The 22,588-nt window shown below is 38.1% G+C and overlaps 1 protein-coding gene across 4 annotated transcripts in view; it reads right to left on the minus strand.

The window, feature by feature from the left end:
• Positions 1-1,052: 1,052 nt before the first annotated feature.
• myom1b (myomesin 1b) overlaps positions 1,053-22,588 on the minus strand; it is a 39,864-nt gene continuing 18,328 nt past the window's right edge. For 3 of the 4 annotated variants that reach the window (XM_035948702.2, XM_035948700.2, XM_035948701.2), the window contains 22 exons: positions 16,443-16,639; positions 16,228-16,354; positions 14,345-14,529; positions 14,146-14,260; positions 13,910-14,066; positions 13,718-13,824; positions 13,535-13,579; positions 13,283-13,419; positions 13,034-13,178; positions 11,729-11,788; positions 11,426-11,493; positions 10,362-10,475; positions 9,295-9,382; positions 9,167-9,205; positions 8,964-9,069; positions 7,911-8,074; positions 7,567-7,603; positions 6,586-6,608; positions 6,278-6,333; positions 5,961-6,176; positions 2,132-2,273; positions 1,053-1,497 (listed from right to left, as the gene is read on the minus strand). In XM_035948702.2, the coding sequence (XP_035804595.2) occupies positions 1,274-1,497; positions 2,132-2,273; positions 5,961-6,176; positions 6,278-6,333; positions 6,586-6,608; positions 7,567-7,603; positions 7,911-8,074; positions 8,964-9,069; positions 9,167-9,205; positions 9,295-9,382; positions 10,362-10,475; positions 11,426-11,493; positions 11,729-11,788; positions 13,034-13,178; positions 13,283-13,419; positions 13,535-13,579; positions 13,718-13,824; positions 13,910-14,066; positions 14,146-14,260; positions 14,345-14,529; positions 16,228-16,354; positions 16,443-16,639 (2,552 nt within the window). In that variant the 3' untranslated portion in view covers positions 1,053-1,273. Of the gene's footprint in view, positions 1,498-2,131; positions 2,274-5,127; positions 6,177-6,277; positions 6,334-6,585; positions 6,609-7,566; positions 7,604-7,910; positions 8,075-8,963; positions 9,070-9,166; positions 9,206-9,294; positions 9,383-10,361; positions 10,476-11,425; positions 11,494-11,728; positions 11,789-13,033; positions 13,179-13,282; positions 13,420-13,534; positions 13,580-13,717; positions 13,825-13,909; positions 14,067-14,145; positions 14,261-14,344; positions 14,530-16,227; positions 16,355-16,442; positions 16,640-22,588 lie in introns of those variants that run through there. The other variant, XM_023271393.3, reaches the window with a different exon arrangement.

The raw sequence follows: 22,588 nt of genomic DNA on the forward strand, positions 1-22,588 counted from the left end.
AACGCCTAAAATGAAGGTATTTCTGTTCAGAACCTTGAACTTTAAACCATATTTTACAAGAAAAATGCTTTAACTTCAGCTTCAAAGGCAATAAAACATCTTTTTAATCATCAAAATGCTCTAACCTCCATTTAGATTATCTAATATCATGTTTATAAGGTTTATATAATATACATGGAGTTATTTCTTGAAACGGGTTTACATGAAGACAGATGCAACCCTAAAAATCAGATGTTAATAATCCAATTTATGAAATAATTCAGTCCACAAGGGCAACAATGTGAATCATGCTTAGATTATATCATCATTCATGTTTTTTAATTAACATTTCCTCTTGTTTTTGCCCTGAAATAAAGAGCAGCCAGTGAGGAAATTTGCTTGTTCTCTGTTCAGAGGTCAGAGGTCAGGGTCGGCTTCAGAGCTGCAGGTGTTGGAGGTTTTCAGGGATTTGCTTGGAAGCAATTTGGCAGAAATCTGAACATGAACCCTCAGATAAATCCACTGTGTCACCAGACTGTACTAGAAATAAATGCAAGCAGGAACAAACGAGATGTTCCATCCTCTGAAGAGGGAAGCAGTCATTTTCATTTCCTCATTAATCACCAGCGGAGTCAGTTTAACTCATGACTCATTGATTTACAGAAGGATTCCCGTAATCATCTTTGTGTTTTTGTTGTTCAAGTATCTGTAACGTTTGGTTTTGTGTCTGTATTTGCTCTAAATGTACCAGTTCCAAACCTTTATTACGTCTTATTTGCTCTTTTCCAGTGAAACATTTTTTACTGAGCTAAAACATGAGCTTTTAAATTCAACTCGGATACATTTAACATTGAGCTACAGTTCAGCTTGCAGGACTTTCGTCTTCGCCGGACCTCTGCTACTTTTACACTTGCTGGTTTGCATTAATTCTGCTCTGCTTCACCGTGAGAATTTCTCATGTTTGCTTTGTTCTTCCCTTGAACAAGAGACCAATGTGCCTCTTTAAGCCTCACCACGTCACTGAGTATTTTTAAATCTTCTAACATATTATACAAAGCAGAGTAAAAGCGATAAATATTACAACAGCTCCTTTATTCAAGCATATATGATGAAAAAGAGACATGCAAAATATCCAAACTTAATAAAAAGGTAAACAGTGGAAACAGTAAAGGACGCGTGGTTGTTAAAACATCAGCTCTATTAGTTTAAATGTAGAAAATGTCATATAGGAGAGAATACAATATCAATGCTATTATAAGTGCACATCAAGCTGATTGCATAAAATCTGCTGTATTCATTCGGTGGTTTCATTCTGTGTCTCTGGTTCCTCTGTCGGCTGCTCAGATGCCTCTGGTTGGTCAGCAGTCGGTTGTTGCTCAATCAAATCTTCTGAAGCTTTTTGTTCTTCTGCAGCAGTATTTTCAGTGTTCTCCAGCTTTTTTCCCTCTTTCACCTCCTTGCTTTTGCTCTCCTCTTTGCTTTCCAGCTTTTCCACGTTAGGAGTCTTAGTGACAGATTCTGCAAAACAGTAATTTAGTGAACGTTTCATTTCAGTCGTGCAGAAGTTGCTCTGTTCTGCCAAACACACATTTCACCCTCCTGTTGTCCTCATTTATAGGCCCGAAAAAATATTGTTTCCTTGTCTGAAAAAAATCCAAAAATTCAGCAAAAAAATTCCCCAAATTTCTGAAAGTTTGCAAAACCTTCAGGAAGAAAATTCCAGTATTTCCTTAAAAGTTTCCCTTAAAAGTTTTGTTTTGAAAAAGAAATCCCCCAAATTTGGCAAGAAAATTCTTGTAAATATTTTCAAAAAATGGGTAAAAGTCTTCCCAAAAAATCCTAAAAATATCTAAAGTGATTACATATATATCAGTAAAACTTCTAATATTTTCTTTAAGAACATTCACATAAAAATCAACCAAAATCCAGCGAATTTCGCTGGATTTTGGTTGATTTTTTGTGTGAATGTTCTTAAGAAACATTTTTAATATTTCTTTTTTTACACCAAAAAATGTTCAAAGATTTCCCACAAATGTTGAAAATGTGGACATCAGAAGTTTCACTGTGAAAATGCATTTTTTCCCCACATTTTCAAACTTTAAAACGGATCAGTTTTGACCTGCATGACGACACGAGGGTTAAACCTTCTCACCCTTTCGCTTCTGCATTTTGCTCCCGGCGACTGCGGTTTTCATCTTTTCCTTCGGCGTGTTTGGGCCAAACATCACGTTTCCTTCGGCATCCGTCCAGTATGACGTCACGCCCAGATCAGGCGTCCCCTCTGTGACCTCCAGCTGACAGGAGACACAACGGAGTGAGACATGGCAGCGAGATGAAGCTCTAAAATCAGAATCAAGCACCACACCGAAGCGATGTCCGACTTACCCAGGAAGCTCAGTGAGGACAGACCTACCACTGGCTGCCACAGCAATCACACCTCAAAGTGCAAATAATAGAAAACTCTCACAATATAAGGGATCTATTTATATCACAGGATTTCATCTCTATTCAACAGATTTTAAAATTTCTGCAACACATTTCAGAAATTTATGTACACTTTTCATGTACATAAATTTGAACACTGTTCTATTCTACTTACTTTCTAATAAAGCAGGAAGTTTTAATCGTATGAAAATGTGATGTGAATATATGATATTACTTCATCTCCTCTGGGCAGGTGGAATAGTTTTGGCTTTAGTTTCTTTTCTCTCTTTTTAGATTTATTGTAATCCTATTTAGTTAAACCTACATCCTGGTGTAAATAATCTGAGAAGAGATTTTTTTAATATATTTATCTGACCTAAAAAGGTGCCTAAGCCCCAAAGGTTAGTTTAATCAATGAAATTTAATGTACTGAAAAGAAATAACAGGGAGCTTCTGGTATCCTGCAATACGAAGGTGCTCATGGGAAACGGCAATAGTAATAGTCCACAAAAGAGAAGATCCAGGCACTCATCGTTTGCAAATATGAGGATTTTTAATGGAGGGCCAGGAACATTAAAAAGCACACCAACGCGTGTCGGCTTACGCCTTCATCAGGATGTGAATGATTTGTGAATTCACATCCTGATGAAGGCGTAAGCCGACACGCGTTGGTGTGCTTTTTAATGTTCCTGGCCCTCCATTAAAAATCCTCATATTTGCAAACGATGAGTGCCTGGATCTTCTCTTTTGTGAAATTTAATGTACGTTGACTAATTATTTATCCTCTTTCAGTCAGTGGAACCAAAATCTAAACCAAATATTGAAATATACTGTATGAAATTACCATAAAAATACAGCCAGATTCTAACAGTAGCGAACTGTTTCTTCATAGTAGGGTTAAAAACTGTCAAATCTGATGCTTTTCTTTGGAGCCAAATACAAAAACTGTCAAATCTGACAGTGTGAACTGAACAAAAAGCATTAAAAACAACACAAACAAGACACAAAATGACATAAATGAAAGGCAAATACAGACAAACATGGCAAAAATGAGACAAACAACAGGAAGGAGGCACAAATGAGACACAATGGCAGATAAGATGATACAATAAAGACACAAAATAACACAAATAAGACACAAAAGAAGTAAAAAATGGCACAAATGAGACACAAAATGACAAAATTTACACAAAAGAAGACAAAACACAAATGAGACACAAAAGAAGTAAATGGCACAAAACGACAAAAATGAGATACAAAAGGAGACAAAATGATGGTGACACTACACAATATGACAAAAATAAAACAAAAAGAAGACCTAAAGAGACACGAAACAACATAAAAAAGACACATAAGAAGAAGACGACAGACAAAACTACAGCTACAGTTAATGCTGATTAAAGTGGCAACATGATATAAATATATAAATAAAGTATATTATTGGAAAGCCTAGTTGCTGTATTAAACACTAAAATGCATATTGTACTGCAGAGTCCTGTAATCAGTTACAGAATAATTATCTGTTTAAGTAAATTATTGTCACAGCTGTCAGTATTTGACTATAACTCTACAGGAAGTTCTGTTACAGTTTCCTTAGTCATTGATTGAACCCCTAAAAATAATCTATGTGTATCAAAAGTTCCATATATAGATGATTTTTCAGAGAAATATGTCTCAAAAAGACTTGATATAACTCCATCCTTTTCCACTTGCTGCAGCCCGAGCACACCAGCTCACCTACAACTCTGCTGAAACACTGTACGCTACTAATGTGAAGTTGTAATATTGGAGTGATTTAGAAAAATAATGACACAAAAGGCCCCAATCTGCAAGGGAACATGATTGGTTATTTGGGTTTGTGACATATGAAACTCTAAGAGTCTGAATCTGTGTTTTTAAGACCGTCATCTGTACACTGCAGTTTGAAGGCGGAGATTCTCAGCCATGGTGTTGACTGATTATTTCACTCATGATATGTCTTCCACTACATAAAAAACAGATCTTAACAGGTCTTAAAGTCAATATAACAGCTGCCTATTTACACATCTAGCAGATACAGAGCAACATTACAATTCAACTTAAGTCTAATATTCACTCTCTTTGTTTCTCTCTTTAGCTCTTCAGCAACTTATTTGGTAAAAATGTCTGCCTGTTCAGCACTAAAATGCTACTGTATGTTCATCAGGTAGTGAAAATGAAACTAAACTGCGGATAAAACATTCTTGGTCCACTTCATTTAGATTTTACACAACAGAAACCAGTGCAATCAGATATTTTCTTGAATAGGAAGTTGTCAGACTGCATGAGAAGGTCCTAAAAATAACAGTAGTGCATGTGTGGCACTGCTTAGAATTAAAATATTTAGGCTTTATCTTATGGGAAATGTCTGTAATATTTCTAGTGTGTGATTAAATGGTTGAATGGTGACCAAACCACGAGCCGAAACATTAGTTTTTCTCAGCTGCATTCATGTGAGCTTGATTTTTGCTGCTCGTCTTGAGGTTGTCTCAGTTTGCAGAGCGTCATTTAAAAACTGAATTCACAAACGAACATCTTTATCGAGCTTGTGGAGGTTTTGTCTCCGTGCTGCTTCCTGATCTTCACGCTGTCCGACTCCACAGAAACCGTGACTGGGAGTGGAAAAGGGGAAACGAGAGAGTGAACAGTGAAGGGAAGAGGGTTTGAAAACAAAGTGACACAACTCATAAAGGAAGGAGGAGGATGTGGGGAAGTACATGCTTTTCTTTTATTAGTCTCATCAAGACACTGGGGAACAGGAAGTGAGGCAATAATCACTACTGCTGGGATTAACAGTGATCTTCATTGCAGTGGCATTACAAATAAAGGAGACATGATGGGGACGTGATGGGAAAATGGTGAATGACATCGATAATAATGAGGAGACGTACACAGTTCAGGAGACGGTGATGTGATGTTACATTTAAAGTGACTGTGAATACAATGGAACAAACATACAGGTAGAATACATGTTTTAACACATTTGCTACAGGTTTTGTTGAGGCTTCTCTGCAAGATGTCAACCGTAATTTAAATTTTGCAGCAAGACTTGCAGTCATTTATGTTTATTTGCTTCATCAGCAGTGAAGTCCACATGATGTGTAGCAAATGTAAAAACATATTTTATTAGACATTCAACATGATTTTTCTCATTCAGTTTTGCATTATTTTGACACAACACTTTTTTGCTTTCCTTTGTTAAATAATGTTCAGTTTCTTCTTCTAAAGTCAACATTTACCTCTCTGCGTACCACAACGTTACACAAACAACAAAATTGCACCAGAAATGGACCAAATGTTCACATATCAATCATCATTTTTCAGTTACACCTCTTGGATTTCTCTCTGAGTTGTTTCATGTTCAGATTCAGCACCTCTGGAGTTGATTTCATATTCTACACCACACATCCTCACGCCCTTTTTTTCCTTTTTTTTTTAAAACCTTTCCATTGTTTTTTCATTTATACATATTTACGACAAGATTTGGACCGCTTTTACTTTTTCTTGCCGCCCGCCTCGTCGGGGATGAAGACACTTACGGTGAAGTCTCCGCTCTCTGTGCCGTACTTGTTCTTCACCAGGATGCTGTACTTGCCAGAGTCCGACGTGTTCACGCCGGTGATGGTGAAGCTGGCGAACTTGCCCGACTCAAACTTGAGGATGCAGTGCTCGTCGGACGTGATCTCCCTGTCGTTCTTCAGCCAGGTGACCTCCGGCACCGGGTTGCCCGAGATGTTGCAGGTGAGATTGAGAGCCTGAGAGGAGGAAAATGTGCGACAAACAGCGGTAGGATCACAGATTTAAGTCACACTGAGAGCCAGAAAACATGCAGATGGAGCCATCGTTCTGTGCTCACCTTGCCCTCCTGTATAGTGACCACATCAGGAAGACCTCCCGCCACTCGAGCACGATCTTAAAAACACAATCACAGCTTCAATGTTTGAAATACATCATTTCAAAAAGCAAAAATGTTCTTAATAGAGCTCCATAAAATGAAATTATTCTATTAATATGACCTGGAAAAAGTAGAGTAACATGAACTTTTACTAGGGTTGGTTGGCATAAAACTAGCTGCAGGATTTGAAACTTACACAAAACTATTCTAAATATGATAATAAATGTGTATTCATGACAATAAAACAACAACAACATCTTGTCACTTACTTCTCTCTGCAATAGCAGCAGCTCTGGTGAAAGAAAAGAGACAGAAAATTAGATGAAAAGTGCAGAGAATCAGAAGTGAAAGCATTCATGTGTTTTTAGATGTTTTCTTTAAATCAAGCAACAAATCTAACAATACGATAGAAAATAAAATATTTGATGCATTTATTTTCTCAAGAATAAACCTAAAATCACTCTTTTGCTGCAGACTAGTTCCACATTAGCACTACACTTTCTTACTGGTTTAGGCAGACAACGTCACGTCGCCCTAATCTTGACTTTTCTCCATTTTAGGATTGATTTTAAGATTTTATTGGTCATTTTTAAAGCATACAGCAGTCTGGCTCCAGGCTACAGATAAGTTGACCCCATTAGTTATTGAACTGAAAATCATCAGGGGCCCTCTGTTTACCATCTCTGATTTGTTTCAAACTCTTCAAACATAAACTACGGAGACAATTTCTAAAGAAAAGTTTCTCATCAACCCACCAGCGGCATGTTTTTTCACACATTCAAATTTGATAACTATTAAACATAAAAGCCTCCAATATTACAGATTCTGAATCAATGACATGATGAGAAATAACAGTGAGAATTTCAGGCGTTTGTCTGTAATAGTTCCTGAGATGTTGTTCAAACATAGCCTCAAAAATCAATGGGTCGTCGGGCAGTTCACTGGATTTGGAGTTCATAAATTTACAGGGTGTTAATTAATAATCTAAATTAGTCAAGTAATTTGTTAGAGTATATAATATCGTAGGGTCTTAACTTTAATATTTAATCTTGTTTGGTAAATTCAAAATGTCAATCTTGTTTCTCTACAGGAAAACATTTTGGCTGAACAGCTGTTGTTTAAAATACGTAACAGTGACTTGACCATTAACTTCTCGGTTTCCTGCTTTTGTGTCGACTGCCAAAGCATGTTGTAAAATCTTCTTTTAAAAGTGCTATAAAAATAAAGCTATCGAGTGATTAGTGACTTACTTGAGTCTCTGGAACTCTGCAAAAGCGTCATCAAATGCTGCAAAAACAAAAACGAGCTGAGTAAGAATCTGAATCTGGTTTGGTGGAACTTGGATTTATAGTTTGTGTCAGAATTAATAGATGCAAAACACCACAAACAAGAAAACTAAATGATAAAAAAGCACAGAAAGTCTATCAAAGGTCAAAAAAGTCCAAATCTGAGTACATGATCGGCACGTGTTGGAAAGTGGCTGTTTGTACTGATGCTGCTAAAGTCAGTTAAAGACAAGAAATACAGATTAAAAGCTCTGATATAAAACTATTGCACAAGTTTATAGGCACAGAGGTTCAGATGGAGGTCTCACCTTGACCAGAGAGCTCCAGAGTCCTCCTGAGGCCTCCTTTTCCGTCGTTGAACTCGATGGCGTACTTGCCCATGTCTTTCTCTGTGGGCTCCGAGATCTGAAGCCACAGCTGCTCTCCGACCACGCCGCTCTTTATACGATCCGAGAAAGCGATGGCTGAATCCCTGTCAGAGAGACGACACACAACAAACACACACAGACGCTTTAATGCACCTACAGCAAGAAATAAAATGCATTTAGGTGAGAAATTTGATTAAAAATGCATGTAAACTTTGAAAAAAATTGTTTCTTTGTCTGAAAAAAATCCAAAAATTCAGCAAAAAAGTTCCCCAAATTTCTGAAAACTTGCAAAACCTTCAGGAAGAAAATTCCAATAATTCCTTAAAAGTTTACCTTAAAAGTTTTATTTAAAAAAATATAATAATAAAGATTTGGCAGGAAAATTCTTGAAAACATTTTCAAAAAATTTGTAAAAATCTTCCAAAAAAATTCCTAAAATTCTTGTAAACATTTTCAAAAAATGAGCAAAAATCTTCAAAAAAATCCTAAAAATATCTAAAGTGATTACATATATATCAGTGAAACTTCTAATATTTTCTTTAAGAACATTCAATTCAATTCAATTCAATTCAATTTTATTTATATAGCGCCAATTACAGTCAAATTGTCTCGAGACGCTTTACAGAACCCATATGCCTGACCCCCAGAGCAAGCCAAAAGGCGACAGTGGCAAGGAAAACACCCTTTTAACAGAAAAAAATCTACCAAAATCCAGCGAAATTTGCTGGATTTTGGTTGATTTTTTTGTGAATGTTCTTAAAGAAAAATTTTTTGTAACTTTTCTTTTTTTCCACCAAAAAATGTTCAAAAATATCCCAAAAATGTTGAAAATGTGGACATCAGAAGTTTCACTGTGAAAATATATATTTTTCCACATTTTTAAACTTTAAAACGGGTGAATTTGACCCGCAGGACGACACGAGGGTTAAATAAATGTGCTGAATTCCAGTATTTGTGGTGGCTATAACTGATATCGTATAGAAATGAACCCACTTGTAATGCCATGTCACTTGGAGTAAATCATTATAGTAGCTGACAAATGTGTAGAGTCGGATGCCTTCATCTGTGCTTGTGACCTTCAGTGGCGTGGAGGAATTGGCTGCAAAGACAAACACAAAAACATCATTTAAATGCTTATTTTGAGTTTAATACAAATCAGATGCAACATTATCAGCAGACTAAATGTTTCTTCTTACCGATAAAACTGAAAACTTCATTCATCAAGTCTTTGAAACCTTAAAAAGAGCAAAAATTGGGCATCGTGAGTGATTTACTTGTTCCACTTCTGTATTGGGGATATTAGAATCTGGTTCTAAAGGTTCACCTTGATCTGTCAGGTTCAGCGTAGACGTGTCTTTTCCTCTGTCGTCCTTCAGAACAACTTCATAAACTCCAGCATCTTTCTTGGATATCTGACAGTAAAAGCAGCAAAGTCAAAAATCGTCCCGACAACATTTTGTGAAAAGAATGTGATTTGTATTCATCCGAAAAGGCAAGCTTTTCTCTTCTGCTAGGGGTGCTGCAGAAAACATTTATATGACGCAAAAGCAAAAAAGCCAAATGGACGAACAGACGGACGGACAGACGGACGTGGACTTCAACAAAAAGCATTCTCAGGCAAAACCAGAAATGGCTGTTGGCCCGTGATGACAACAGAAAACTGATCCCAACTTTTAGTTGTCTCCAGATTGGGCTCTTGGTATTGTTGGCTGCGTCTGCAGGGGAGTCGCGCTGCAATGGGACACATGTGAAATGATGTTTATACGTAGTTTGATCTGCGATGAAGTCAAACCACGGCACTGGACTGACGCTTACAGAAGACACAGTGGGATGTAAATGACTTATGAGACAGACAGACAGACAGAGAGAGAGAGTTTATAGAGGGTTCAGTGAGATGTGAGAGAAAAGAGCAGATTAAAACAGAAAAGATGACAGAACAGTTAAAGAAGGGGATGATGGAGTTCCGAAATGTAATTTATGATGAGTCATTCCATTCCTTGTCAATATCCAGAGGCCAAAACAGTACTTTTACTTTACTCCCTTAACTATATTTTTGGCTGCTAATTCCTTTGTAATTTTACTTAAGTAGAACTTTTCATGTACTTGCAATGAAGTCATTTTAAAGTTCTTCACTGGGACTTTTATTTTTTTCTTCCACCACTGTTGAACAACCATCTCTTGATCATTTCTTTACTCCGACTTACTTGACACTGAAGTCAAAGATGCCCATAAAAAGGGGAAGGATCCGTATATTTTTGAGAATTCAGACATGAACAGAGCTGCAGTGTTCACAGTCATATATGCCAGTGATGATTATACAGCACAGAAATATACACAGATATATTTACGTAAATTCACGCTTCACTCAGGTTTCTTTCCTCATTGTCTCACCTGAGCGATTTCCAGCTTCAACACTCCCTCGGTGAAGCCCAGATGTTCGTCTGATTTGATCTCGTGTCCGTCTTTGTACCACAGCGCAGACGTCTCCTTCTTCATGTTGCCGACCTGAAACACAAAACAGCAAAGAGAGGTTTTAGCACTTTTTGTTTGTTTTAGAAAAGTTCTGAGAAAGTTCCGATAGTTTTACAAAAAATTACTAACATTTTTCTTTCAGTTCCCAGAATGTTCTACTTAATGACAGGGTTACTGAAGATGTTCTAAAAATGTTTGATGATAATATTGTTAGATCGTTACGTCCTAAAGTTCTTAAAACTTAATGTTGCACTGAGAACGTTCTTCCTTTGCTATCATGAAACATTCTGGGAACATTTTTATAGGTTTTATAACATGTTCCTCAACAACATCCTCTGAACATTGAAGGCAGAACGTTCATCTTCATTAATATATTGCAGTAACGAAACATCTTGTAAAGAACGTTCTTTCTTGAGGTCTCAATAACAACTTACAGATGTTTTTACGTCTTATGGAGGAACGTTCTACGGTGTGTTACTTCATCAAAACGGCAAAATGTTCCACCTTTAATATATTATGTTACAGCAACGTTATAAAACATGCTCTTATGCCAGACCTTGAAAATATCTGGAAAACATCATTTGAATGTTGATAAGATGATGTTCCTCTTTTCTCATTAAGGAACATTTGTTTACAGAGAAACGTTCTGTATTGTGTTCTAATAAGAACATCCTCAAAACCTTCTGAGAAGCTAGCAGGAAGAATTTTACACCTTTGTTAATACATCACATTACATTATTAAAATCATATGAGGCCTCGATAACATCAGGGAGACATTTTTTGAATGTTGGTGCGAGAACATTCCTCCTTTGTGATCACGGAACATCATCTGTCTTCATGGCAGCATCCTCCGAATGTTAACGTTAAACATTATATTACCTGAAATTAACATTTTCTTGAAATTAATACATTTTCTTTTAAAAACATCAGAACTTTTAGGTAATGTTAGCCAATGTTGTAAGAACGTTCTCTGTCTAACTCACCTTGCACTTGAGTATAACGCAGCACTCTGGTGTCACTTCATAACCCAAGTACTCGATAAAATGAGGACCTGCAACAAACACAGTGTTAAAAAGACCAGAATCACAACATAGAATGCAAACTTAAATTTAGAATAATTCTAGTGGAGCTGCTTAATGGGTTGATTAACATTTTCTGATTCCAGTTCCTCCTGCGTTAGTTATTCTCACCTTTTCTCCCGACTGTTCTCTGCCATGTTATCAAGTAAGTGTCAAGTTCCTTAATTTATAAAGAAAATAATCATGTCAGGTAGTTGTGTTTCATACCTTGCTTTCTGAACCATTCTTTTCTCTGGAACTCTGATTCCTGCTGCAGCTGCTTGAACACTGCAAATAAAAAAGAAGTTAGAGTGTTTTATGGCTCAAAACAACCTGAAATCTAACCGTGAGCTCTGGTGAAGCTCTTCTGTAATATGATAGTGAATGAATGATGAACATAGTTTAAGCTGCTCAGTAGCAACATGATTTCTATGAAGTTCTTACTGCCCTCTAGTGCTGCCTTGTAGAAAACTACACTTCTGCAGGTTGTTCATTCACAGAAACCTATGGAGGATACCAAAGATGAAGCATTACAGGGCTCTAACTTTGGCTGGTTCTTCCACTATTCTGTTTTTAAAGGGCCTCTAAGTTATAGACTGTTACTGACAAAAGGTACATTAGGGCAGAAAAATCTAGGTTAGATGGAGAAGATGGGGAACCATGAAAAGGGGATTTCCACAGGTGGTGGAAGTCGACTTGGAAATATAGGCTGAGGCTTTCCAACTCAAAAACAGTATCCTTGCTGAATTTTTCTGAAACTACAATAAATCTAAGAATAAATCTTAATTAATGCATGGTTGCAAGATTCAGATTTATTGATTATTTAAACCTATTATGTCCCTGACATTACTTGATGAGTTGTGTTGAGATAATATTGAACACCAACGTAACATTGTGTATAATTCAAATGTCATTAATTGATTTAAAAAGAAAATTCACGTTGTAGCAAACTCATTTAATTGGCTTGATAACTTCATTTTTCTCCACACTGAGTTCAGGATTTTAAGTCCGAAAAAGCTTAAATTAAAACATCGACGATTGTCGTGTATTGACTAATTCCTTTAACTCAATGTAGTTCATTGGTTGAACACAGTTTCATTAGAATTTGTCAGAATATAAAAAGACAAATGCAAACTGTTACATTATTATACTTAAAGTTGACGCTAAGCATCTGTTTTTAGAGTGTACTGGGGCTTAATGCTATTTAGTCTGGGTTTTTTAAATGACAGAGGTTTTACTGTAGCATTTCTCACTGTTTTCCTATGAATGTACATTAATCTAGATCCCATGCAATAAAATTTCCCTAATAACACGTAAGAGTCCTAGCTTGTGCACGTCTGTATATTTATACTGAATTATAGTCATAGCATGAACTACTGGAAATAGGAAAACATGATTATGTGACAAACATTCAGTTAATATGAAAGTTCTATAGTCTGTTTTCAAAGCAAAATGACTGGCAGGAAGGTGTAATTGGCATCATTCTCCTGCTTGCAGCTTTCCTTTCTTTGTTTGTTGTGTGACAGAACTTACCATCTCCAATCAGCACCAAGCTGGACTGGTTGGTCGCTTTCCCGTCCTGCAGCTGGAAGGTGTAGGTTCCCTCATCTGCCGGAGTCAGAGACTCCATGATCATCTCAATCACACCGGTGTTCTTGTCAAAGTTCATCTTGTATTTCTGCCAGACAATAAGAGCAACACTTTATGAAGTGTTATGTTTCTTGAGACCTGAAAAAACTTAGTACACAAAAAAGATATAAAACAGAAATGATTCTCACGGACCTCCCCCTGAGAGACAGCATTATCGTTGAAAATGTAATCGACTTTGCCGTTTGGTGAAATCTTCTCGGCCTGCAACCAGAAGCGAACCTTGCCCTTTTCCAGCAGCTCCACAGCCAACTCTGACTTCAGGGGAATAACTGGTGTGAAGAGGAGGGTGAAGAAAGAGTGAGAGACAGCTCAAAAAAACAACAAAATAAACCCCAAAAAGCTAAGACACTTTAAAACAGCAGAGATTAGTTGTGAAACACTCACTGGGGAATTTGTGGTCATGACTGATCTCCAGCAGCCTCTTCAGCTCTGGCAAACAACAGGAAAGGCATAAATTAAGATTAAAGAGATGAAAAAAGCAACAGATGATGCCATTTTATTAGAAAGAATATATATTTACTTACATAAACACATGTTTTTCATTGTTCTCTGAGCTTTAAATCTTACCTTCCTCAGAGAGAGTGTAGCTGGCTGAAGCACCATCAGTGTGGGTGACGAGACATGAATAAATGCCAACGTCTTCCTCCCCAGGAGTTTTGAAAACAGCTTTGGACCTGCAGGAAACACGCAGCATTGAAGTGACAACAACGATAATGTTAGCATGTAGCCAGTATTAACTTAAAAACAGTGCCGTCTCACTTGTTTCCCTTGGTCTCTACAGTCAGGCGGGAGGCGTCTGAGATTTCCTCGTAATTCTTGGACCACACAAATTTGGAGTCGGGGGTCATGTCGCAGCATTCAAAGTTCAGGGAGATGATACCGTCATCGTCAACGTCCACAACTATCTCCTTAGAGCCTGAAAACACAAGAAATAAAGGTAAATTATTGCTGCAGTTTTCAAGATGTTCATGATTTCCACCGTTGGTTCGTCCTACCTGGTTTGGTCACGGCAGGAACAGGTTCTGTCACATCTGAAGTGTTACCAACACCAGCTTTATTCTGAGCGCGAACACGGAACACATACGTCTCTCCTTCTTTAAGATTCTTAATCTGTAGAATAAAATAAAAAGACCTGGTTAAACACCAGCTGGTGTCACACGTGAACACGACTCAGTCAGAGAAACAGATATGAACCTTGATGAATGACTTCTCTGTAGCCTTGTTGTTGACTCCTCTCCAGGCCTCCTCTGGTGCTTCTGCTTCCTTGATGTCGACGTAGAAACCATTGACCGGGTCGCGACCCTGGTACACTGGAGGTTTCCACAACAACACCAGAGAGTCGCTTCGCACCTCCCTGATCTGCAGATCGTGAGGAGGTCCTGTAGATGACCAGAAACGAAACGGTAACAAACATTAAGGCTAAAAAAACGGCACATCTGTAGGTTTGATTGTGTCTCATAGGTGTTGTCAACAACTACATCCACAGAAAAAGGAAAATTCCTGCACATTGCTTCTTTGTTTCTGGTTGTTTTTTCAGTTAATGTGACAATATGACAACAGGCACACTGATATCTAAAGTCTGTTTTCTATCTGCTATCCTGTTCTCTCTCCTCTTTGCCCTCAACCCAACCAGTCGAGGCAGATGTCTGCTCTCCCTGAACCTGGTTCTGGTGGAGGCTTCTTCCTTATTAAACGGGATTTTTTTTTCTTCTTCTTCCTACTGCTGCTCAAAGGGAATCCAAAATTTTGGATTTGTTGGATCTTTCTGCATAAATTTTAATCTTATTCTAGGAAGTACCTAGAGATGACAAGGTGTATGTCAGTGATGTTTATATAAAGCTGAACTGCAGTGAATTTAACTGAATTGGAATGAATTAAACTGAAATTTAAATCATTATAATATTATTCCAGAGTAGATACAAAGCCAAAAAGCAGGATAATATGCAGTCTTTCTCTCTTAATCAAGATTAATACCCCCTACACTTATGCAATTATAATCAGTCACAAATCTGATGACTCTAAACTTGATCCAGTGAAAAAAAGACTTGTTGCTGCACTTTGGCTGAACCCAAATGAATTTAATTCAATGTAATTTAATTCAAAATGATGTAATATGAAATTGTGTCAAACAAACAACTTAACACCACCTTATATTTGTCCACAGCAGTCAATCATGTTACAAGCAGAACAATTTGTTTAATAGCTGAAACACAATGTTTGGGATTTCACTTGATTTACTTGCAAAACAAAGACTTTCTATCCAGCATCTGATTGTAAATATGATTTTTTTTTTGAAAAGCAAGTTTTTCAACTTCTTAACGTGTCCATATGGTGTTTTTTTAGAGACATCATAAGTAAGAACATTTTTTAACACATTAGGGACTTGAAATACTCTGGATGTTTTCTATTAAATTGTGCAATCAAACTTAAAGTGACTTTCATTCCCTAGTATATGACTAGAACCCCACACTTCCCAAAATCCAACTCAATAGCTTCTTTGTTCATCTTCCTCTGCCTGGTAAAAGCCCAAATCTGTCAAACTCTGTGTCCAAGTTGTAATATAAGAATCTTCAGGGTTCCTTTCTTAGTCCAAAAAAACACAGAGACTGAGCCAGAAATGACATTATGCAAAGGCAGAGCATGATAAGTTAGTAAACGGATGCATGTGTAGAGTTAGCTCTAGAGTAAGCTAAGGTGTTTACTTTGGTAAATCATTATCTGTTGACTTGCAAAGATGGCAGAAAACAGCGAAAGGGGCCAGTTACAAGTTTCTAAGGCTCAAGTTGATGTGTTCAAACTGCTGTTTTTGTCAAATAAATGGCCTTAAACCTTCAAATATTCAGTTTCCTGTCCTACAAGACAGACGGAAGCATCAATTTCTCATGATAGGCTTGAACCAATTAGTGTTTGGTGTTTTACAGCAAAAATGACCACCGAATTTTATACAATAACCAAGAAAGTTGTTAAATCAGTGTAATGTGTGTTTGAAAAATGGCCACTTTTAAATTTTTTTGTTCAAACATTGATCTTCTGTCCATCAAACTATTCTTTCAGTGGGTGAAACATTTCTAACCAACCTGGCACAGCGATGGTCCACTCCTCACACAGGAAGGTGTTACTGGGCAGCGATGGGATGCCGACACCTGCCATGTTGGCTGCCCTCACCTGGAACTGGTACTTCTTGTTCTCCTTCAGGTCGGACACCTGGAGACAGAAACACAAGAAGAACAGAACCTTAGAGCTGCCAGTTGAACCCAAGGCTTCCATTGAGAGGCGTTTCATCTCAGCTCACCCTGTAGGCCCTCTCACTGACGGCTCTGATGTTGGCCTCGTGCCACTTGCCCGGCACGCCATCGATGACCTCACGGTAATCCACAAAGTAGCCGGTGATGTCAGCACCTCCGATGAAGTTTGGCTGCTTCCAGGCGAGCACCATGGAGTCGCGAACGCACTCCAGGACGGTGATGCCATAGGGTGGAGCAGGAGAGGCTGCAGCAGAAGACTCCAATTAACCAACAGAGCCTCAGCAGGAAGGCTGATGTAATGGGAAACTGAAGCATGACAACGAAGCGATGCTTTTAATTCCCAAACTTCCTTTTAAATGCTGCACTACTGATTAATTTAAAACCTTTGATTAGCTTAATTCTTTAATTGTAGCTTTGGAAACATTGAGCTTCAGTGTTCCATTACTGAAAGCTGTTTACAGCAAGTACTGACCAACAAAAAGTCATTGCCAATACTGGATTGTGAGGAAATTAAAGATAATTGTAGGTGAATACCTGCTGTAGCAGAACACAACACATTTACAACTTTAATGTTCTGTATTAGACTTATGTATCGTGGTTTGCTTAAAGGAATAGATTGAAATTTTGTCAAACACATACACTTACCACTCTTTATGTTTAAATATGAAGCCACAGCCAGCTGCCCATTACCTTACACTTGGATAAAGACTAGTAACAGGGCATAACATCTAGATTGGTTCTGTTCTGACAAAATCTGCCTACCAGTAACTCCAAAACTCAGTAACTGGCACCCAATCGGTTTCTACCTTTTCGTATACATCCTTTGCCATTGGACACTATGGCTGCCGATGATTAATTTGGTAAAAAGTTGTGAAATTTGGCACTCTGTTTGGAGACAGTCCGTTGATTCTTTCCACCAATTTTCATGTCTTTGTCTTGAGTACTCTCTCCTCCAATGGGTTGAAGTTGAATGTGCATTTGTGCATGTCACTTTTAAACCATATGTCCAATTTTCATAAATGCGGCACCATTATGATGTAAATTTACACAAAATTGGATTTTATGAAGAAAAAAGTTCTAGTCTTCATCAAAATTGGTCAAAATAATGTTCAGATCAAGCCTTACAAAAGTTATGAGATTAATTTTACATGTTCAAATCTGCTCACTATAGCCAATCAAAATTGGGGTTAAAGTTGCCAAATAGCATAATTTCTCCATCACTGTTTCATGTATTGACACTAAACTTTAGTTACTGATGATTTCTTAATGTTGTCCAAATCAAAATTGCATAATTTGCTAACTGGTGGTGGTACAATAAAGGAAAACTGATTTTTTTTCTATCGGCACTCATAGCTTTACTTTTAACATGGCTAGATCAAGTTGCCATGGTGATTCCCTAATCACTACTTGCAGTGAATTCTTATCAAGTTATACAAATTGTTTGTTAAATCGGTACAATTAATTAAGTTTGCAAACCATGCAAACTAGCAGACTAACTGTATTTTGCTGCCAAAACAACCGGCACACTACGTATGTCTTCACAAAATAAAAGAAAACAGGTTAATTGGTTCCTTTGCCAATTTTGAGCTAAGCTAAGTGGTTGTAGCTTCATATTTAAAGAGAGTGGTATCAAGCTTTCTATACAATTCCTAGCACAAAAGAAATAATAACATAAAAATGTCAAACTACTCCTTTATACAAGCAATAAGAAAGCATGAAGCAGTTATAAAACAGTATTTGTGGTAACAAGGGAAACAGTCTAGCTTGAGGGAGTGTCTGTGAGCAAAAGGTCTCTACAAAAGCAGGATCACGTAACATGGTGATAGCAAATTTGCTTGTCATACACATATAGTCACATGAACTTGACGCCCTGCCCCATTTAGGGGTGAGAAGTGGGTCGGAGTGTCGGAGAGGTGAACGTCTGACGATGTCCACAGGTCGCTCCCAAAAAAGCCTGAGGTCACAAGTGTCCTGCTCTTGTGTTGGCTGGATGACCCACTTTTCCAGAGCCGTGACACACTTCTGTGTGTTTGTGTGTTAAAGTCCACAGGGGGTTGATGGACACCAGACCACCGAGTCAGGAGGTCGTGGGTGAGAAGTGGCCGGAAAGCAAGACTGTGCTGAGTTAAACCTGGTTATGGTGGTGTTTTACTGTGACTTACCTTGAAAAGATGAATACCAGCATAGCAGATTATCTACTTTATATTGATTATTGTACATAAAATACCTGTAGATGTCACAGAACTGATGCAACGTGGGAAGTCAGGATGGAATATATTCATTATGAAGTATTTTTACTTCATTTGGAGGACCAGTGCTCACCTGCTGACCCTCTCCTGGGCCTCGGTATCTCCTGATTAGCGTCTACAGAGAACTTACGTGCCTTCACAGCCTCATCCTGAAGCTCGGCAGCGACCGGGTCTAAGTGTGCAGCTGTGATTGTGTCAGTAAGTGGGTCAGAAACTGAGCCTGACTCTGAGGGCATCTTTTTTGCCAGGTCAAGGGCCCAGGACACACTGCCTCTCTTGCCCCCTTTGTTTTTACCCTCCATGGGGTAGAGCTCTGCTGCCCCTGCCCCCTGCCTGGCTTCAGTGTCAGACTGAGCTTTAATGCGCTTTTGCATAGTGTCAGGGGGGGACTGGACAGTTTCATGCGAGCCCGTCCAGCGTGGCCTGTGCTCGGTTAGTTGGCCCACGTTACCCCCCGGCCCCATCTTCGACAACACACCGTGTGGGATGCCGCCCCCTACGGGTGTTAGCAGAGAGAAGCAAGAAGAAGCTTTTTAAAACAGGCCAAAGATCCACATCCGCAGCTCATATCCAAAAAAAAACCAATATTCATGGCACATCAGCCTATCTAAATACAGAACAATGTCTTCATCTGACTGGGAAGGAAAATGAAGACAAGATGACCAACGAGTGACATCCACGTGAGGAGGCTTCATTTGGGATTATGAGAGCATGCAGGCGTGTAAAGTAGAGCAGCCAAACATTGTGTGGGTGTGTGGCTTTGTGCCGACCCTTTATGAAAAACTTCAGTAACGATGCCAACGGATTCCATCAGCTCTCAGATTTGCACTCAAAAGATGAAGTAAGTGGTGTGTTGAGACTGAATGTAACAACACACCATGATCTAACAGATGAAGTAGTGCTTTTCTTAACAATAAAAACTTTGAGTAGCAACTTTACTTGCATGAAATGTGCTATTTGATGTAAATAGGGGTTATTAATATTAGCAGAAAATCAATTCTTTATGATCTAGCAAAGCAAAAACGAATGTGATACTGCCTGCATTGCAAATACGTTGGCATTCTCACTAAATGGGTTTCATAAAGGGAGAATAGAACATGCCGCTCAGCACAAAGCCGGCCAGTGAATGAGTGACATCCAAAGGCTAAAAGCTGTGACAGTTACGATGCAGAGAGATTTTTATTCAGGAAACGCATGCAGGAGATCAGAAAGAGCATCTCTGACAATTACTACACCTGCAGCATTGTTTCTGTTACTGATTTGCAAACTAAGTGTTACACTTTCAGTTGAATCTGAATAATCGTTTAATTCTGAATTATACTTTTGTTGTTCAAATGATTAGAATGACTTTTAAAATAGGTAAAATGTTGCTTCAGTTCATGTTTTATGTGTGTTATTATAGAAGGCCCCAAAATGTGTCCACTATTGAAAGATCTTCCCATTGACAGTTGGTTGTTTTTGTCTATCATGTACAGTAGATGTTACAGCACAACACCGCCCCCCTGTGTTTATCTTTGTCAGTGTTTTCATGTAGGTTTTGATGTTGACTGTCTATGTGGCCTAAGTGTCACTCACCAACCTGAAAACTCGTCTTGTTTCTGTCAACTTATTAGGATGGATGAGTTTGATCTGACCAGTTTATTCTGTGTCCCTTTTGAAAGCAGATAGTTGAAGTTTATGCTGGATTGTGGCACTGAGGCCTTCGTTTATCTGCCTGGAAACTGGGCAGGGCACTTAATCACTCACACACTCAGTTAACTATTTTTGTCCATGTTTAGATGCACTAGGAGTGGGGGGGGGTTGCATTCTTTGGATTTTGATTAGGTTAGTAGCACAGTCTTTTATTGTTGTTGTTGCTCTTTGTATGTTATAGTTCCTCTCTGGTCATTGATGAAACCCCTAAAACTCATCCCTGCTAGTCAAATTTAAATATTTGGAAGTTTTTTCTAAGAGAATATTCCCTTCCTGACTTTAAAATGGCTTAGATGTAACTCCCTGCAGCTCGAGCACACCACCTCACCTCCAACTCTGCTCAGACGTTGTGAAACTACTTTATAGTGTACAATGGTAAATTCTTATATTGAACTAATTCAGCTGTACATGTTCAAACTGGAATCTGATTATAGAAAAGAAGAGTTTTACCACATAAAGCCTCACCATATATAGCACCAGTCAAAAGTATGGATACACTTTCTCATTCAATGCTTTTTATTTATTTGTAATATTTTCTACATTGTAGATTAATACTGAAAATTAACACTTTCTTGTTTACAACATAATACCATGTGTATTCTTTTATAGTTTTGATGTCTTCAATACTAATCTATAATGTATAAAATAATTAAATAAAAACCATTGCATGAGAGGGTGTGTCCAAACTTTTGACTGGTAGTGTACGTTAAATTTCTAACATATAAAACCCCAGAAATCTGTCATCAATACACCACAGCGTCATGGCCGTTCCACTATATATGAAACATTTAATGGACAAATGAACAAAGCCAAAAAGGGTATCTTTTACCACATTACTAGGAAATAGATAACATTGTTAAATTTATAACATCTATTTTTTATGTAGTTTTCTTGGTGGGGATGCATTTTTCAAGATAATTAGAAAAAACTAATTAATGGTCTCCATAATGAAAATTAATCCCCACCAAGTGTTTTAGATAGATAACTCATTAAACATAGAGTTTTCACTAAAAGGTTTTCCAAATCTGTTATCACATAGCTCTTTATTGATATTTATTATTTTCTGGTTTTAGGAAAATAACTCAGAGTTTGTTATTATGAAATAAATCACATTTGAATATTTGCATTTAAACTGAAGATTTTTCTAGGACAACAGCGTTTTTTGGGGGTTTTTTTGTTGTTGAATAAATTGTCAGACATCAAAGAAAAAAGCAGAGACTGCTGTTGCATAAGGCAACACAGACTCATTTTCATTTCTATGTGCTGACTCATTATGTTTACTATCATGTGAAGTTACTCTTCAAAACTGAATTTCAGTCTCAATTACACATCTAGGGTTTGGAATATTCCATATTTTTTATTGAGGGAAACTGCCCAGATGATACAATAATCTTACTGCAATTTCTAGCCTGACAATCACGTAAAAAGTAGGGTAGTATACGCGTACAGTAATGTACAGTACAATAACTCTAATTTGTCTGCATTTTAAGTAATTGTTTCCTACATTATTTCCATTAGTCAAGCAGAATCAGCTGAACAGAACAATCCCACTGCCAGGTTAGCTGCCAACAGACAGGTTAGGACGGAGGGACGGAGGAACAGTTTGAGGGTACCGGTGGGGTGGGAGAGCTCCGAGTGTTGGTACCGTTGGCACCATGTGGGGTTGCCGACACGTCTTGTGCCCAGGAAAGGTGAGGGGAGAAAAGAGGGGGGAGGGTGGTGGTCATGATGGTGGTTTGTGACATTGGGCTGGTTTGTAACCACCGCTGAATTGGATCGCACTGACCCAAATTAGAGGAAGTCTACAAGTCCTGACCCCGACCCCGCCTCAGGCTGTGCAGGGAGAAGGAGGTGGAGGTGGGTAGATGTGGCTGGACGGGGTGGTGGTGGTGGGTGGAGCACACAACAGTGCAGAATAACAGAGTGGAACCATGGTGGAGAGAGTGTGGAAGTATAGATGCTGATGGTAAACAGGGCTGAAGACATGTTTCAAATAACCATAATGTCCCAAGACACACTGTATGTAATATAAATACCAACAAATTGCTAAATGTTGCATCACTTTTTTCACACTTTCAAAGAAAATTCTACCATTTGGAGCAAAAATCTAACATCAGTCTGTGGTGTTCAGTGCATTTCAGGAGTCATTTTTGTGTAGAAATGTCGTCTTTTAAGTCAATTCTCTTGGTCTAAATCTGCTTCTAAACTTCGAAAGTTTCTGGGTTTCTTTAGAAAACATTTTTAACAATCTG

The sequence above is a fragment of the Amphiprion ocellaris genome, chromosome 22 (assembly GCF_022539595.1).
Source record: "Amphiprion ocellaris isolate individual 3 ecotype Okinawa chromosome 22, ASM2253959v1, whole genome shotgun sequence".
NCBI lineage: Eukaryota > Metazoa > Chordata > Actinopteri > Pomacentridae > Amphiprion > Amphiprion ocellaris.